Source organism: Protopterus annectens, chromosome 3.part1, assembly GCF_019279795.1.
Source record: "Protopterus annectens isolate FY-2018-M chromosome 3.part1, PAN1.0, whole genome shotgun sequence".
Taxonomy (NCBI): Eukaryota; Metazoa; Chordata; order Ceratodontiformes; family Protopteridae; genus Protopterus; species Protopterus annectens.
In genome coordinates, this window is record NC_056732.1 from 1,189,278,107 (window position 1) to 1,189,296,377 (window position 18,271).

The window sequence follows — 18,271 nt, forward strand, 5'->3', positions numbered from 1 at the left end:
GCTGCATAGTTCTTCCAGGGGACAGAAATTTAGTGCTGCCTATGCCAAGTCTATTTGTGTTGTTAGTAGCAGAACAGGTAGAATACTTGCTTTGGATGCTGAAGGCTATGAATTCTACTCTCACAGTATGTAGATGGACTACTGATACTGTACTGTGTTGTACTTTTAAAGGAGGTGGATGCTGCAGTTCTGAGAATGTCCTCTTTGGTGGAGATATCTAGTAACTATGAACCTATTATCAGTTTCCATCCATTCCCTATTGCAATATTACTGGCTTATCATTTTTCTAATGTAACATAGGCAATTTATTCCTCAAGGGCAACAAGCACTTTATTTGTAGATGAAACAATGATGTTGTTTGCTAGCAGCAACCTCTTCATTAGTTACAGATTTATTTAATGTGGAATTATTTATATTACTCTTACTTTTGCAGAGATTGTGGATACTTACTGATACTGGTGGACTGTAGAAGTCTGAGTAGACTTTTATGATGGAAATGTTCTGAATTGGGCAGTTTTGTTATTATTGATTCATGCATGTTGTCTCATTGCTTAATGCAAAGATGTTCAAAACAAATTTAAAAAGCAGTCAAGTAAATGCGTTACATTATACAAGGAATATAATTTAATACAATCAGATAGGTTTATCAATGAACACATGTATGTTTCATGTGGAAGGGGCCTATGATTTGTAATCTTTATCCACCACTAGCCAGATGCATTTTCTTTGAATGTGGGTTTCATCTCTATTTCAAGGAATGTGAGTTTCAAGGGCAGAGAAGTTTTAATGCTGTCTATATTCATTGTGAGACTGTATTGCTTTGTTTAGCAGATGTCTATTAGTGTTCGTGCTATAAAATGTAAAACAAAAGTTTTAAATGAAATCCAAATAATCATTGTAAAAGTAAATCAGTATGCACATTACAGTGTTTATGGTAAATGGGGTGAAAGAACCAAGTAATGGGATGTTGGAATGACTGCAGGGGGGAGGGCCCGATTTGACCATGATTTTGTAAGGGGGGAAAGGGTGGCAAACTCAAAAACAGCTCCGGGCAGCAAAAATTCTAGCTACGCCACTGATCAATAGGCCATGGAGAATGACTGGTATCCCACAATCTCATTGGAGTAGGTGGGTTACATAATTATGTATGCAAATTTTATGATAATCAGCATACAGATTTGTACCTATTTTTCATGGGCCATTGTTCAGATTTTTGATGTTTCCAGGTTGAGAGCTATGGTGGTAGCAGAAATTGGAGAAGGGTGGGTAGCAGAAACTGGAGAAGGGGCGAGATAATGGAGGAGAAAAGGGGGAGAAGGTGGAATGGTAGAGTTATAATTAAGTGATTAGACAGTTTGGATATGAGCAGGGACAGTTGCTTGATTAAAGTAGAAATTGTTTTTTTTTTTAATTTAATTTCTTGAGATTTAAGGTAGTTCTAATGTCCAAAGGTTGTGCATTCCAAAGTTTGGTTACAGAATAGGAGTAAAGACATTGCCCAGTGTTTTTTTTTTTTTTTTATATAACTTTAATATATGCTTGTCTTCTGAGGGCAGAGTTTGATTGGGTGTGTAGATTTGGAGCAAAGAATTTATAGGGGGAGATGAAAAGCCATGTAAGTCTGAACAGCCATTTAGCTTCTTCCCCACAAAGTACGGTTTTCCATTAGTATGCATCATCTTCCCCACAAAGTACAGTTTTCCTTTAGAATACATCACTAAGCTTCAAGATAAGACAGCAAGTAGTGATGCACTATAACGTTACTCACTGCTTCATTAGCATTGAACATACTTTAAGACACACCCTAAAAGAGAATACATCTGTAACTGTAAAATTAAAAGTTATGCAATGTACAAAACCATAAATTTCAATGGATATATATCCAAAATGAGCAAAGAAGTAACTTGCAACATTGGGGTTTTGTTCTACCCTTACACCATATGTAGAAATGCCACTCTTGTACTGTCTTTGACACATTTAGAAACAGGAATTTCTTACATAACGTACCACTCCTTTTCCCCCAAGGTACCTGGGAAATAGATATGCAAAAGTCTGTCCATTACTAAACACACAAAGCAGTCTCCCCCAACATTACATGATGTGTATATATTAAAGGCCCCCTTCACAAACACATGGAAAATGTGTCACCTGTTTCTTAACATTAATTTTATCACTGCTAGTTCATTTATCATAAATTCAGGTATATGATATACTTTTTTATATGAAATGGTTGCTATATGTTAATTGCTTGTGTTACGGTTGAGCAAATGCTGATCAAGCATATGTCATTCAAACACAAATATATAACTGTTTCTTCATAAAGGTGACATTTTCTGCAATAGGAAATATGTCATCTTGAAAATCCTTATCAGAAGAGCCAAACAGCTCAGTCAGTTTCTACACTGAGGCGTGCATACATACTTATGGCTAAAATGGCTACTGCTGTGCAATGCAGACCAAAGCACTCAAGTTTAATTTTTCAGAAATGTTTGCCAGGAAAACCATGCTTGATATATTGCCGCATCATATGAAAACAGCATATTCTGGTTTACATACTCATTTCAGTGGCATAGTCTTCAAAGTTCAAAGGTATTCTATATCCACTATCCCTTATGAGACCAAATGAACATAAGAATTCTCATACTCTGCTTGACGATGTAGTGACTTCTAGTGTACATATTGTGTATGTATATATATATATATATATATATATATATATGTGTGTGTGTGTGTGTGTGTGTATATATATATATATATATATATATATATATATATATATATATATATATATATATATAATTTTCTCGGAACGAGATTGTTGTCTGTTTTCTTTAGATATGTATTTGTATTGTTTATTTGTGTTTTTGAGTTATTGTATTGTTATTATTTGGAAAAAAAGAAAATTGAAATAAAGAGATTTTGGAAAAAAAAAAGTTCAAAGGTATTCATTTAAGGAAATATCAGATCTACAAGTATTCTTCAGGGTGTTAAAATGAAAGCATACCCAGAACTTATCTGTTTTGAGATGGCATGGCATTAGAAATAAAAGTGTGTGTGTGTGTGTGTGTGTGTGTGTGTGTGTGTGTGTGTGCATATTTTGAATGCAGCTTTTACATAAAAAGGATATTGCTATCTTTATATGTGCTGCAATCAAAAATTCTTGAAATGAGAATTATAAAACAAACAATCAAAACAACTCTGGTGTTTAGATATATTCAAGTGCATAACATTAAAATGATAGTGTGCATGTACTGTAAACCACAACTGTCAAGGTGTTTGTGCTGTTCCTTCATAATAACACAAAATGAAGGCTTGAATAAGTGTTTCTATATGACAGTCTGTGATGTTTTAATTTCTTCTGTCTTTATTACAAAGGATGGCTATACATACATAATTTTTTCAGGATGCAAAAAAAAATAAAATAAAATAAAACAACACATCTATTACAGATCTCTACTGATTTGTCATTGCACCAGAACTAAATAAACATCATATGTTTCTGTGCGTTAAACTGATATTTTCTGTTAAATATATGGCAGCACAAACTCTCAAATGCAGACCTATGTGAAATGACACACACAGCATAAAGATGGTATTTTTTACATACTTGTGTGTATACCTAAAAATCAAAAAACTATGAGCAGCCTATAGCTGAAGTTATGCTGCGAGCACTTAATAGTGTTTTAGAAAGAAATAGTTCTAAACCGGAAACAACCATCAAAAGGGCGACCTAGCCATTTGGCTTTTCAGTTTAACATCCTTCAGAAAGGAAAAGAAACATTCATTCTTACTTCCCAAAATTAACAAACTCAAGACATTGTTTTTTCACTACTGTTTATACTGCATGTTCTCAAGTACATATTGTATGGTGTGATATCAAAGTATTATGTAATCTGTCTTTTAGAAGGAAAATTTCAAATCTTTTCAAAGATATGATAATTAGTATATATGGACATATTAAAATACATTGCCCACTGAAAACTGATAAACTGCTATATTTCCACAACAAATTTAAAAACAACATGTAGCTATCAATCCTATTCAGGAAAGGAGATACATAAGCGTAAAAAACAGTATATGCGTAAATAGTCCGGTTATAGCAGTAACCTTACAACACCATACAACTGTATATAAAATGACACTGTAAATCTTTTAAATATTGTGGTTTAAAACAACACTAAAAGGAACATCTTTATAAATCTGAATCTAGGAAAGAAAGCTACTGATTATTTATTGGCAAGTTTGCCACTGTAATTCAGGGAATATTTTAAGATAATATATACAACTGTTTTGAAAAAAAAAAAAAACACATTTCTAAATAGGTGTTAGCCAAAATAAATCAATTTTAAATGCACAAGCATACCCTTCCAGAAAACAGCCAGCAATAAACAGGTTAACATGCACTTCTTGCTACCTAATTAACTCTGCCAAGTAAAGAAAACTGCACATCCAATTCAAAATGACAACTTAAAAAATTCTTACCCCATCCTAGGCACAAAAAACGTTTGCGGATAATTCTGTTGCGTAATCTCCCTGTCACTGCCATATAGGACTGCCACGCCTCTGTTAGTACCCAACAGAATGATGAGAGGAAGAAGAAATGAAGAAAAGCAGCCACGAGTGTGCATATTACCTAGGAAATCAGAAAAAAATATTAAACTAAAATCCTTACATTTCCAGTTATAAAACACATGAGTTTACTAAATATTTACTATTAGAAAACTGTGTTTCAAATTGAGGGATGCAGAGCAAAATAATAACCATTGTACAAAGTTCACTGTACTTGTTCATTGATAAGACAAAGTTTACAGTCATGGAAAACCCATGTATTACATTCATGGGTTATACTGATTGAATCGAAAGGTGGAAATGTCAAAAGCTGCCAGTGATGTTTCAAAATGCTGACAGTGTTCTTGATTGATGTAAACAGCTGTCAAGTTATAACATCGAGTGCACATGTAAGGTAATGATTTTCTGTAATGCATCTAAGGTATACTTGGAAATCCTGACTGTTAGATTAGTGTGTGTGAGAGTTAATCTATACAAGACTGTATTTCTCAAAGATGTCTGTGTCAAAGGTAATGTAATTGAGAGATTTAGCACAGCAAGTTTGCCATGAAATTACTATGCACCGTTACTGAAGTGAATAGTATCCAAATGGTGTGTTCGCAATGGCACAAGTTGTAAGGTTTACTGGAGTGGTGTTGTGTCATTGTATCATGTCCATAAGCACACAGTTTATAACATAGTTTGTGAGAGGATGGTGAACTAGAATTAAAGCTGATGAAAGACATGCTGTTTACTGAGAGGATAGTGCGTGCAGCTAGTTTTCACTTTGGAAGTTATAGTTATACACAACCACTTCTTTTCAGTAGTACTAAGCTGTTAGCTTGTTCATGCATGTGCAGATTGGATTTTGATTATGTTTGCAGCATCATGTCAAATGTTGGGGCTTGTATCTCATCTTCTGTCATGCCTCCAGGGTTTGTGGGGTTCTACTACGAAGCAGGTCGCAGAAGGGTCAAGATATGCTTGTTATCAATTGCTTCTTGTACTGCATGGAGAGGGAGTTAGATATACACAGAGGTTCTGGCACTGCAAGGAAAAATCAGTTACTAGTGATCAGCTTGTAAAGGCTACGGCACATCAGCATATGACAGATCATGCAGTAGACAAATGTTATATGAGGTTTTGGATGATGTAAGGAAAATGGATACAGTCTCTAGAGATTTTTCATGTGAGGTGGTTAGTAATAAGAAGTTATGTACCTACCATAACGTTCCATGTTAGTTGTCTTCTTCTCGCCTTCTTTCTTGCTGGATGGGTTCGGAGCCGATCCTCGGCTCCGACTCAGCCAATACCAAAGCTCGAGAGCTAATTCCACCGGCTCGAGGCTCCCCCATATCCCACAATGCTAGGCGGTAACTACTCAGATCTCATTTGATAGCTATACCAAGCAATCCTAGTCTCCATAGAATGGAGTAGGGAAACCCACATCAAAACAATCTGTGTAAAAAAGTATTGCAGACCGCAGTAAGGATAAAAGAGGTGGAAGAACGTGTGGGAATGACAACTTCCAGAGGAAGAACACAAACTGAATTCCTGTCGGTCTGTCCAGGCTTGGGGGAAGGAGGGTGGGACGCAAGAAAGAAGGCGAGAAGAAGACAACTAACATGGAACGTTATGGTAGGTACACAACTTCTTAATGTTAAGTTGTCAATCTCGCCTTCATTCTTGCTGAATGGGACCGCGTCCCTAGCACCTTATCCCGGGTGGCCTATCGGAACAGACTCTTGAGAACAGTGGAACCAAAATTGGCACGGCTTCTGGAAACCATGTCCAATTTGTAATGTGAAATGAATGTTTGAGGAGAAGCCCAGGTGGCTGCTGCACAAATGGACTCTATTGGCAGCCTATCCTGAAAAGCTACGGATGTAGCTAATGCCTTAATTGAATGAGCTCTAGGTCTTGAGGGTAGTTTTTGATGTCTGATCTCATAGATGAAGGAAATTGTAGAGGTGAGCCATCTAGAGAGGGATACTTTAGTAACTGGAAGGCCCAATTTCCCTTCCGCATATGACAGAAACAATTGATTAGATTTCCTGAATTGTTTAGTCCTGTCTAAGTAATATCTAAGTTGGCGATGAACATCCAAAAAAATGTAGCTTTTGTTCTGACCTGTTCGAACAGTTAGGAAAAAAGACGGGGAGATCAATAATTTGGTTTAGGTTTATTTGAGAGGAAACTTTAGGCAAAAAGGATGGATTAGTACGGAGGGATACCCTGTCTTTGTGAAACACTAAGTAAGGAGGACGACTGCACAGAGCATGGAGTTCAGATACCCTTCTCGCTGAAGTTATAGCTACCAGAAAAAGTGTCTTCCAAGAAAGCAACTTCAAAGAACATGAAGCCGCCGGTTCGAAGGGGGGAAGAATTAAAGATGCCAGAACCAAGTTCAAACTCCAGTGAGACGGGGATCTTTGATTGGAGGTTTGAGAAGAAATACGCCTTAAAAAGGCTTTACAGAGTTTGTGAGCCATGATGCTAGACTCTGAAACACCAACATGAAAATTTGATATGGCAGCCAATTGAACTCTAATGGTAGATGCAGAAGATCCTAAATGAAAGAGTTCTGCTAGAAAGTCTAGAATAGTCTGGATAGGTGCAGTAAAGGGATCTATGTTTCTTGATGTTGCCCAAAAAGAGAAGCGTTTCCATTTGCTACTAAAAATCTTCCAGGTAGAAGATTTATGAGAGGCTATCAAAATATCTCGGACCGAGCGAGATATCGAGGGAAGCCTGGCTAAGGTTGGAATCGGAGAAACCACGCTGTGAGGTTTAGAGAAGGCAGAGATTGGTGCAGCTGACACGATTGGTGGGTTATCGGATCTGGTACTGGGTCCAGATGCCAAGGCTGCTCCAAAAGGTAATGATGAAGAAAGGGAAACCATATCTGTCAAGGCCAGTAAGGGGCAATGAGGATCATTGTCACTCTCAAGGCGATGGCTTTCTGAATTAGTTGAGATATCAGTGGAAAGGGGGAAAGGCATATAGAAGTCCCTGGGGCCAATCGTGGACTAGAGCATCTCTGGTCGGATGGCCTGGTAACGGGAAGAGAGTGAAGAAGTCGTGACACTTGCTGTTTTGGGGAGTAGCAAAAAGATCGCAGCAAGGCTGGCCCCATCTTAGGAATACTTCTTCTAGAACTGATTTCTTTAGAGACCACTCATGGTGCATGAGAATTGCTCTGCTCAATTTGTCTGCAATAACATTGGATTTCCCGGGAATGTGCGTTGCTATCAGAAAACGCTGAGAAGAGATCGCCCATTGCCAAAGTCTGAGTGCCTCTCGACATAAAGGGTATGATCTGGTTCCGCCTTGTTTGTTGATGTACCACACTACGGACATGTTGTCCATTTGAATTGCAATAATCCCAGTGGGAAGAGAGTCGTGAAGGGCTTGCAACGCTAAAAGCACTGCTCTCATCTCTAAGACGTTTATGTGCAAGTGGCACTCGAAAGGTTGCCACATGCCCTGGACTGTCCTGCCTTGATAATGCCCCCCCCCCCACCCGATCAGGGAGGTGTCTGTTGTCAACGTGGCGACTGGGGGGGGGAGAGTGAAGGGTCTTCCTCTGAGAAATTGAGGTGATGTGATCCACCAAGACAGTTGATTCTTGCATGATTGAGTTATCAATACGGTATGGGACATCGGGAGCTGTTGAAAGGACCACTGAGTAAACAGCATCCATTGGAGGATCCTCATGTGAAAGCGAGCTAAGGGGAGAAGGGGAATAGCTGCTGCCATGAGTCCTAACTCCTTCAAAACTAGTCTGGCTTTGACTTTGTTGCATTGTAAGAGAAGGGAAACTTGGTTCCGAATGTCTGATACTCTCTGCTCTGTGAGTCTGGCTGAAAGACTGAGTGTGTCTAAGATGGCACCTATAAAGGTAATAGATTGACAAGGCGACAAGGCAGATTTTTCGAAATTTATCGAAATGCCTAGAGATTGGCAAGATTGGATGGTGAAGTCCATGGATAGAAGAAGCTGATGTCTGATGGTGGCGGTAAGGAGCCAGTCGTCTAAATATGGAAACACCTGGAATCCTTGATGTCTCAAGTGAGCCGCGACCACTGCCATGCATTTGGTAAACACATGAGGGGCTGTAGTGAGACCAAAGTGCAGGGCCCTGAACTGGTAGTGACTGGCTCCCAGCCTGAAGCGGAGATATCTCCTGGAGTGTGTGTTCATCTTGATGTGGTAGTATGCGTCCTGAAGATCTATCAAACACATCCAATTGTCCTGACACAAGAAGGGTAGAATGGACTGTAGCGTGACTGTCCGGAATTTTGTTTTCCTGACATACTTGTTTAAGTAGCTGAGATCCAGTATGGGTCTCCAGTCCCCTGTTTTTTTTGGTACCAAAAAGAATTTGGAGTAGATTCCGGATCCTTGCTGGTCTGCTGGGACTGATTGGATAGCTCTTTTTGATAGCAGCTTTGAAATTTCTAATGCTGCTTGTTCCCTTAGACCGGGTGGAACGTCTGGAAGGGATCTTTGGGTTGGGATGGGATGTGAACAAAGGGAATTTTGTAACCCTCGGATATGATCGACTGTACCCATTTGTCTTGAGTAAGGGAAAGCCAGGCTTTTGGGTACAGGGATAATCTTCCCCCGACTGCCTCCGAAGGTGGACAGCCCCTCAGGGATGCTGAAAGGGTTTGTCAGAGAACATTTCTCTGCTACCCTGGTTTTGCGGACCTCCTCTGCCTCTAGGGCGGCGTCTATTATTATTCCCCCCTCTGCCTCTAGAGGGGAATCGGCCTTGTGCGTCAGATGAGACTCCCTGGGATTGTTTGCAGAACCACATCTTTCCTCCCCTCTGACCTTTGGGATAGGGTCTAGAAGGGGTAGAAAAAGACTCCTACGGCAGAGAGAGTCTTACCTTCTACCTCGCACCTGGTCAATGTATCCTTCACCTGTGGACCAAACAAGGATGATCCATCAAAGGGAGAATTGGTGAAGGACGCCTTGAAAGGGTCCGCAAAGTTACATAGCCGCATCCAGGCATGACGTAAGGCAACACCTGTGCCTGCGGCTCTACTCGCCCCATCTGCAGCATATGATACCAGCCGCATGGAGGAGTTAACGATGGAATTCAGGGTTGCCAACTGGGAGTTCATTGTGTCTTTGAACCCCTCAGCTGTAGGATCCTTTATCAGTTCACCCATATCCTTGAGTAAATCTCTCTGGAGACGAGTGAAGTGGCATAAGTAATTCAGCTTAACGATCGAAAAGGTCGCTGATGAGAACATCCGCTTGCCGTACCTGTCCATGGTCCTAGATTCCTTATTAGGAGGATGGACAGGAACTGAAGGATTAGCTAACTCCTTCTTAGTGGCCGCAGCCACCACCATGGCATCAACAGGGACACCTTTGGATAAAAAATCTTTATCTCTAGGGGCAGTAATAAATTTAGATGGTCTCCTCGGGGTGGGTTCCACTGAATCAGGAGCCGTCCAAGCCTTCCTTGCCACCACTTCCATTGGCGAGAGCCAAACGCCTCAAGCTACACTGACTCATCCTCCAAAGGGTTAAGGGCTGGCCAGTTCCCCCTCTGTTTTAGGATCTCAAGGATGTCAGCAAAGGAGACATCCTCAGAGGGGGATCGAGGGGAACCTTCGGATTCCTCTAAGTCAGTGTCAGAGGTGATAGACTCAGGGGAGTCAATGTGCTTCCTCTTGCACTGCCTCTTCCTTGGGGGATCTCCTGCCGGGTCAGGAGAGGCCTCGGAAGAGGAGGAAATTCCCAATGGGGAAACTTGAGGAGTTGGCTCTCTGCAGTCTAAGACAAGGGGGTGAGTAGAAATCACCGCAGGCACTGTAGATGGGGGGGCTGAAGGAGCCAACTGTGGGGCAGAACCTGGTTCTAGTACGCTCTGCATGACCTTGAAGGCACCCCTGTCAGGCAAGGCCAGAGGCCCCCGCTCCGAAGAGACAAGGACCTTTCCCGGCACTGACAGGGACGGCTCAGAAGCCGATGTCGGAGCCAAACTCATCAACGCCGAAGCCCCAAGAGGGAGAGCGGGGTTGGACAAGGGTCCAATGCCACTCGGCCCCTCGGAGCCAACGAGGGAAGCTCGGCACCGAGATCCCTCCAAGGAGGAGATCGGAGCAGACGACGGAGCCGAAAGGGAAGGTATCGGATCTGACGAACCGACAGCCATGGCTCCGACAAGCCCTGGCTCCGAACTCAAAGGAGTCGGAGGAGGAATGTACTGGGGAACGGAAATAGCCACTGACTGGTGAGTCGGGCTATGCAGCATTTGGGCCAGTGCCTCAGACTTGAGAAGTCTACTCACTACCCTTTGCAAATCATGGTCAGATAACCTGGAAGACCGTGAGGAATGAGTTTTATGGCTCCGTTCAGAAAGGAGAGGGGATCCTGGCGCCGAATGCACAGAGCCGATAGAGGGGGATCTGGACCTCTTCCTAGACTGTGGCTCCGATAAAAGTATTGGAGCCGATGGAGTTTTATCAGCCTCGTCTCCAGCCGGAGCCGAGGTAACAGTATGAGGCTTGGAAACATCGGCTCCAGCCGGAGCCGGCGTCGGCCAACTTAGTCTTTCCAGCAGTCGACTCTGGAACCGGAGCCGACTGTTTGAAGTTTTGAAGGCTTCCCGACACAGACTGAGTCGGGGGCCTTCAGGCTTTAATAAGCCCCGCAAGATTAGCTTGTTCTTGCTCCTGCAGGACTCTAGGGCTAAAACCATGACAAACAGCACAAGAGTCCTGCAGGTGCACAGGTCCCAGGCAATACACACAAGAAGTGTGACCATCTGTCAGAGACATTTTCTGACAGCACGAGTCACACTTCTTGAAGCCTGAGACCTTGTCTTTTGACATTGTAAAAAGGAGTGCCTGACACAACACAAACACACTACAGAAACACCCTTTACAGAAAAAATTATTAAATTATTAAATTAAATTATTAAGGCTAAAACAAGCCACAAACACACACACACAAGCCCTTAACAGAAAAAAGGACAACTAATTTAGTCACTAATGGACTGGGGGAAGGGTAGGGGCCGAAGGCCTACAAGATAAGGGAAGAAAGGGAAAAAAGACTCGACAAACAGGGGTCGATTTATCAAAAATACTTAATTAAACTAAAAGGTTATGGTATAACAACAAAAAAAAGGGGGGTTTAAGAAGTATCTAATAAGGTAAAAGTCTAACTCACCTGCCTGAGCCGGTAGAAAAGCACCTCGTCAGCTATAGCGGCAAACGAGATCTGGGTAGTTACCGCCTAGCATTGTGGGATATGGGGGAGCCTCGAGACTGTGGAATTAGCTCTCGAGCTTTGGTATTGGCCGAGTCGGAGCCGAGGATCGGCTCTGAACCCATCCAGCAAGAATGAAGGCGAGATTGACAGCTTAACATTACCTCATTAGGTTTCTTACATAATGTTTTAGTCTTTACATCTTCCAGGAAAGCTATGTGCCACACAGTGAATTAAGTTCTAAGGAAGTGAGCAGAAGGTCACAGTTTATTCCCACGTCATTTCCCACTGAATACTGGTGCACTCATCTACCAGTGTGTGCTAGCAGAGGGGTCTGAAAATATAAGAGACTTATCAATGTGTATGCTTGGCGGATGGCACACATTGGTTGTGTGCTACATCACTTATATTGCATTCATGGCTGTGTTACTACTCTTGATGGAAAATGCAAGAGTTTTCATTTTGTTATTGTCTTAATGTATTCCAAGTCACTGCACGTATATAATTTAATGTGGAATTTGGTGAGCTGTTCACTGAAACTTCTTATGTGCCAGCAATGCAGCATATAATATATAATTTTGAACCTGCAGCCATTAAAAGTCTGTCTATAAATCTTGTTGCAAGTAGATTAAGTGGCTGCTTTTTCTAAATTTATCAGAATGTGGTATTCTCCGCTTTATGGTACTGACTCATGCTTTCTGTCTTTGGTGAAACAGATCACCTATTTGGCATTTTTGCCTCCTGCAAATTTTTCAACTGCTTTCAATGATCTTAGTATTTTATTTCCATTTTCAGATGCAGAATTGTTAAGATATTTTGTGCAGTACTAGGTTTTTGGGAGTTTTCTACTATTTTTTTTTTTCTGTTCCCCTCATACTAGCTGTGTTTTCTCTATAATTCTGTTCCAGTTGTGATCTCAGACAGTAAAAGAATCTCACTGAGGGATGGTGTAAATGCCTCAAGTACCTGCTTGTACTATGTTCAGTCGACTTATGAGTTATTGTGCCTTGTCTTATTAAAAAGCAGGCCTAAGCAGATTAAATGTGTAAGCTGCTGTCATCCATCCAAAGTTTCTATCCTGTTCATAAACATTTTTGACAAAGGAGTGGCACATTCATCCTCTTATCCAGAAAAGATTATCTTTTTCATTGGTGGAGTTCCTGAATTTGATGACTCTTCACTTGCATGCATAAATAATGCATTCTGTGCAATGATTTCTCAATATTGTTTTTCCTTTTGAGTGTGGGAAGATGCTGGACTGCTTGATTAGATGTTAATATGTGAAGCAAAGCATTTCAGTTACCTTTGAATTCTGAAGGTGAGACTGAAGTGGAACATTTAGACAGAAATGGCCTTTGTTTACTTATTTTCTACAATGGATTTGCAGATGTTCAAATTTTTTTCTGTCATATGCTCCACAAAGATCACTACAGATGCAATGTTTGCTCTGAGAGTGTTGATGGAGAAGTACAGAGAATGTCAGAAGGAGTTGCATTGTGTTTTTATAGACTTAGAGAAAGCATATGACAGGGTGCCTAGAGAGGAGTTGTGGTATTATATGAGAAAGTCAGGAGTGTCAGAGAAGTACTAAGAGTGGTACAGGATATGTTAATCCCAGTCCATTTGAGGCAGAGCCCCTCACTGACTCTGTTCAAGAGAAATCTTGACGAGTGGATGGGAGATCGTAGGTTTACCCCACGAATCATCTCTGTGTCACTGCTGGACAGAGGCACAGCAAACTAATGGGTATAGTGTTCTCATCCTAAGGGGTGGTGAAAGCCACACACACTCTGGCTAGGCTTATAAATGCCCTAGGGCAGATAGCCTAGTATGAACCTATGAACCTATGAACATATAGTGTGACAGTGGTGAGGTCTGCGGTGGGAGTGACGGATGCATTTAAGGTGGAGGTGGGGTTACATCAAGGATCAGCTCTGAGCTCTTTATTATTTGTAATGGTGATGGACAGGTTGACAGACAAGATCAGACATGAGTCCCCGTGGACTATGATGTTTGCAGATGACATTGTGATCTGTAGTGAGAGTAGGGAACAGGTGGAGGAGACCCTGGTGAGATGGAGATATGCTCTAGAGAGAAGAGGAAAGAAGGTCAGCAGGACTAAGACAGAATATATGTGTGTGAATGAGAGGGAGGATAGAGGAATGGTGAGGATGCAAGGAGTAGAGGTGGTGAAGGTGGATGAGTTTAAATACTTGGGGTCAATAGTTCAGTGTAACGGTGAGTGCAGAAGAGAGGTGAAGAAGAGAGTACAGGCAGGATGGAGTGGGTAGAGAAGAGTGGCACGAGTGATTTGTGACAGACGAGTACCTGTAAGAGTGAAAGGGAAGGTCTACAAGAGGGTAGTGAGACCAGCTATGTTATATGGGTTGGAGACAGTGGCACTGACAAAAAGGCAGGAGTTTGAGCTGGATGTGGCAGAGTTATAGATGTTAAGATTTGCAGTGGGTGGGACGAGGGTGGACAGGATTAGGAATAAGTATATTAGAGGGTCAGCCCAGGTTGGAAGGTTTGGAGACAAAGCCAGAGAGGCAAGATTACGTTGGTTTGGACATGTGCTGAGGAGGGATGCTGAGTATATTGGGAAAAAGATGCTAAGGATGAAGCTACCAGGTAACAGGAAAAGAGGAAGACCTAAGATAAGGTTTATGGATGTGGTAAGAGAGGACATGCAGGTGGTTGGTGTGACAGAGCAAGATGCAGAGGACAGGAAGAAATGGAAACAGGTCAGTCCAAAAAAAAAAAGCTGGAAATAAAATTAAACAAAAAAATAGCCGGGAAATTTGGAAATTAAGGGGTGCCACTAGGGAATCATGACACCCCAATATTTGGACCTAAAAACTTGGGAAAACCAAGAGATTTGGTACGGTTGAGAGGTCTGGTTTCATCCATGTGCCTTCAAGTTTGCATTCCATTCCACTACTCCTTGCTGAAGTTCTTTCTCAGAGTCTGCCTGTAATGCCACATTGTCTGCATACAGCAACTTTGCTGATCTGTCCCCTCTGACCTCTTTGTTAATGTAATCTATCACCAGTATGAACAACAACAGGCACAGAGCTGAACCCTGATGCATACCCACTCCCACTTGAAACCCCTATGTGAGACAGAACATTGTTTGTACTTGAGTAATTGGGTCTTTGTATACAGCCTGCACTAATTCTAATGATGTTTTTGGTACTTTTAAACCACTGAAGGACTGCCTAAGTCAGCTTTCATGGGATTTTGTCATATGCTTTCTCCAAGTCTATTTGGACTCTTTCTTAATCTCTAGCTTCTTCTCAAGTATATGTCTCATTGCAAACACTAGGGTAGTTGTGCTTCATCTTGATCTGAATAGGAACTGCTCATCTCCCATCTTACTTTCTAATAACCTGCGTATTCATTTATCAGTCACCTTCTCCAGAACTTTTGTGCAGTGTGATAGGAGTTTGGTACCTCTATGCTGCCCACAGTTGTGGATGCTCCCTTTGTTCTTGAACACTGGCACTAGTATGCTTATTCTCCAGTCTTCTGGGATATACCTTTCACTCCATACAGCTATGAGTACCCTTAGGAGCCATTTCTCCTCCATCTCACCTAGCATCTTTAAATATCTGTTGCAAACTCACCGGCGCCTGCTGCTTTCCCTGACTTCATTTTTCTTAGTACTGTGCTGTGCTTCTTCTATGGTGGTCTCCTCAACATCTTCCATCACTGATTGTGTCTGGGACAATACAGTTTATGTGGGATTTTCTTCATTCAGAAGCTGCTGGAAATACTCATTCCATCTGAGGTTGATGTCCTGTGGACTGAACAGGTTGTTGCTGGTATCCCATACAAAGGGTGTCTGAATATCTTCATTATCTTTCTGTCTTTGCCTTGCATCCTGCTATAGTTTCTTTGTGCCACCTACTGAGCAACTTTCCAGAAGCTGTGCCTCTGATGCCTCATTTTTTGCCACTGCACCTTTTCTCTTAGGCTCTTTGTTAACCAAGTATTCCTTCCAAGTCTGGTCCATATTTTCTATTGCCCACTTTTTCCTCCACACCTTTTTTACTTTTAATGACTACCTGCACTTCTGCATTCAACTACCAGCTTAACTTAAGTACCATATCTCCATACCTGGCTCAAACACATATCTGTTCTGTAGTTCTCACGAATGCTATTTTGAGACGCTGCCATACTTCTTCAACTTCACCTATTTTCTCTTTTTCTTGAGGTGCTAGAGCCCTGAATAATTCCTTGAACTGTTGTGCTTTCTCTGCAGACAATTACCAGGACTTCAGCCTAGTTTCTATTGACTTTATAGCTTTCTCAGACCACTGCTTGCAGCTGACTGTGGCAACCAGTGGTTTATGCTGTGGGTCGACTGTTTCACATGAAGGATTCTGCAGTCACTAATTCTACCCCACTGCCCTTTCCTTACTAGGAAGAAGTCTACCTGAGTTGCATGTTGGCCACTCTTGCATGTGATCTTGCAACTCTGTCTCTTGTTGAACCATGTGCTGGACACCATCTAGCCATTTGCCAGACAGAAGTCTAGAATGGCCTCTCCTTCTTTATCCCAGTTGCTCCACGCATGTGGACTTATGTAGTCCTCATATCCTGTTCTGTCTGTCCCGATATTGCATTCAGCTCACTCATTATCAACACCAATTCATATTGTTCTGCTTTATCTAGTGGATCCTGCAACTGCTGTCTGAATGCACTCTTTTCCTCACTATCACAACCCTGCTGTGGGCATAGGTTGAGATTATGAAGACTGCCCTATCACTGCACTGCAATCATATAAACACACACACACACACACACACACACACACACACACACACACAAATATATCTGTGTGTGTATGTGCGTGTGTGTACATGTGTGTGTGTGTGTGTGTGTGTGTGTGTGGGTGTGTGTGTATGTGTAAGTGCATATGAGTGTGAGTGTGTGTGTGTGGGTCTACTTTAGATGCCCGACACTGCACTACACCGACACCAAATTTACCGAGACTTAATGCCCGAAACCGCTAATTACCGAAACTGTTAATTCCCAACTATCGTAATCCCGACAGCTGCAATGAATACTTGTAGTTACGTACTTCATGTTAAATATTACTATATAAATCATCCATGTATGTACAGCAAAACATCCTAGGAAGTCGTAATGATGGCGGATGTATCGGAAGTTGGACCGGGAATTGTGGGAAAGATATACAAACCGATTACTTCTCAACGAAGTAAACCTATGTTAGAACTGGATGGCTATCTGTACCATTTGGAAAGAAGCAGAGGAAGTAGACAATACTGGGGATGTAAAGACAAGAAGAGTAGCAAATGTAAAGGCAGAGCTGTCACTGTGTTAGTTACGGAAGGTGAGCAACTTGTAAAGTCTGTATCACATCATCATTCCGGTGATCCTGCGGAGTTGTGTGTGTGTATATATATATATATATATATATATATATATATATATATAGATATATATATATATATATGGAGCTGTTCTGAAATTTTGAAATTCTTATTGCTAAGATAATATGACTGAAGTTTCAGAACTTTGAACATTAAAAAAAGCATTCTATTTTTAACATTTTTGCAGGGTGGCAAGCCTCTCTGCACCTCCACACCCCCTGCTAATTAAATATACTAACTCAGAGATTGTACTGCATTGTGGGAAAGGTCAAATTTCCCATTCCCTAGTGTACCGTAATCTCCATTTCCATTCAAAACGTTCAGAGTTTCAAAACTTTGATTATCTGGTCCCCACCAAATAACTTTTGAAGTTTTGAAACCTAGATAATCTGATAGGGATCCATATATATATATATACATATATATATATATATATATATATATATATATATATATTTATATATATATATATATATATATATATATATATATATATATATATATACACTCACACACACATACATACCTACATGGCGATATATTTCTCCACCATGTTGACCTTTTCTGTTAATACCACCACAATAACAAAAGCAACCATCAATGACTGACCATGTCAAGTAGTGTGGCACAGCAAACATCAATAAGCATTTAAGTGCATGAAAAATGAATGACAGTCTTAGCAGAAATGTGCACCTGATTGTCTAAGTACAAGTCTATCAAAAATTTTACTAAGAACAATTTGAGATTTTGCCACCTTTACACACATAATGAGTACAGGATTTTACATGCATTCACTATGTATTGAGTTGGCATTATACATGAAAACTGAAAAATTATGCATTTACCATAAACTTACATTGCCACAAGTCACACACCTACATTTCAACTTCCTGTACTAGCCACACACAGTGGACAAATTTGCATCAGTAAGACTTCATCAAGTTCTAATTCCTTCCCTGACTCACATAATGCTCTGTACTTCCTTGCATATTCATACTGAGGGTGCACCGAAACAACAAGCACAAAAATACTAATAGCACAACCATTCTTGTCACCAGCTTCTAAACACCTTGGCATACATTCTTCTAAAG

The 18,271-nt window shown here is 41.1% G+C and overlaps 1 protein-coding gene across 9 annotated transcripts in view; it reads right to left on the minus strand.

Annotated features, from left to right (window-relative positions):
- Window positions 1-18,271, minus strand: part of ADGRB1 (adhesion G protein-coupled receptor B1) — a 4,264,735-nt gene that overhangs the window by 638,164 nt on the left and 3,608,300 nt on the right. For all 9 annotated transcript variants that reach the window (XM_044067288.1, XM_044067286.1, XM_044067290.1 and 6 more), the window contains one exon: window positions 4,483-4,633. In XM_044067288.1, the coding sequence (XP_043923223.1) occupies window positions 4,483-4,633 (151 nt within the window). The remainder of the gene's footprint in view (window positions 1-4,482; window positions 4,634-18,271) is intronic.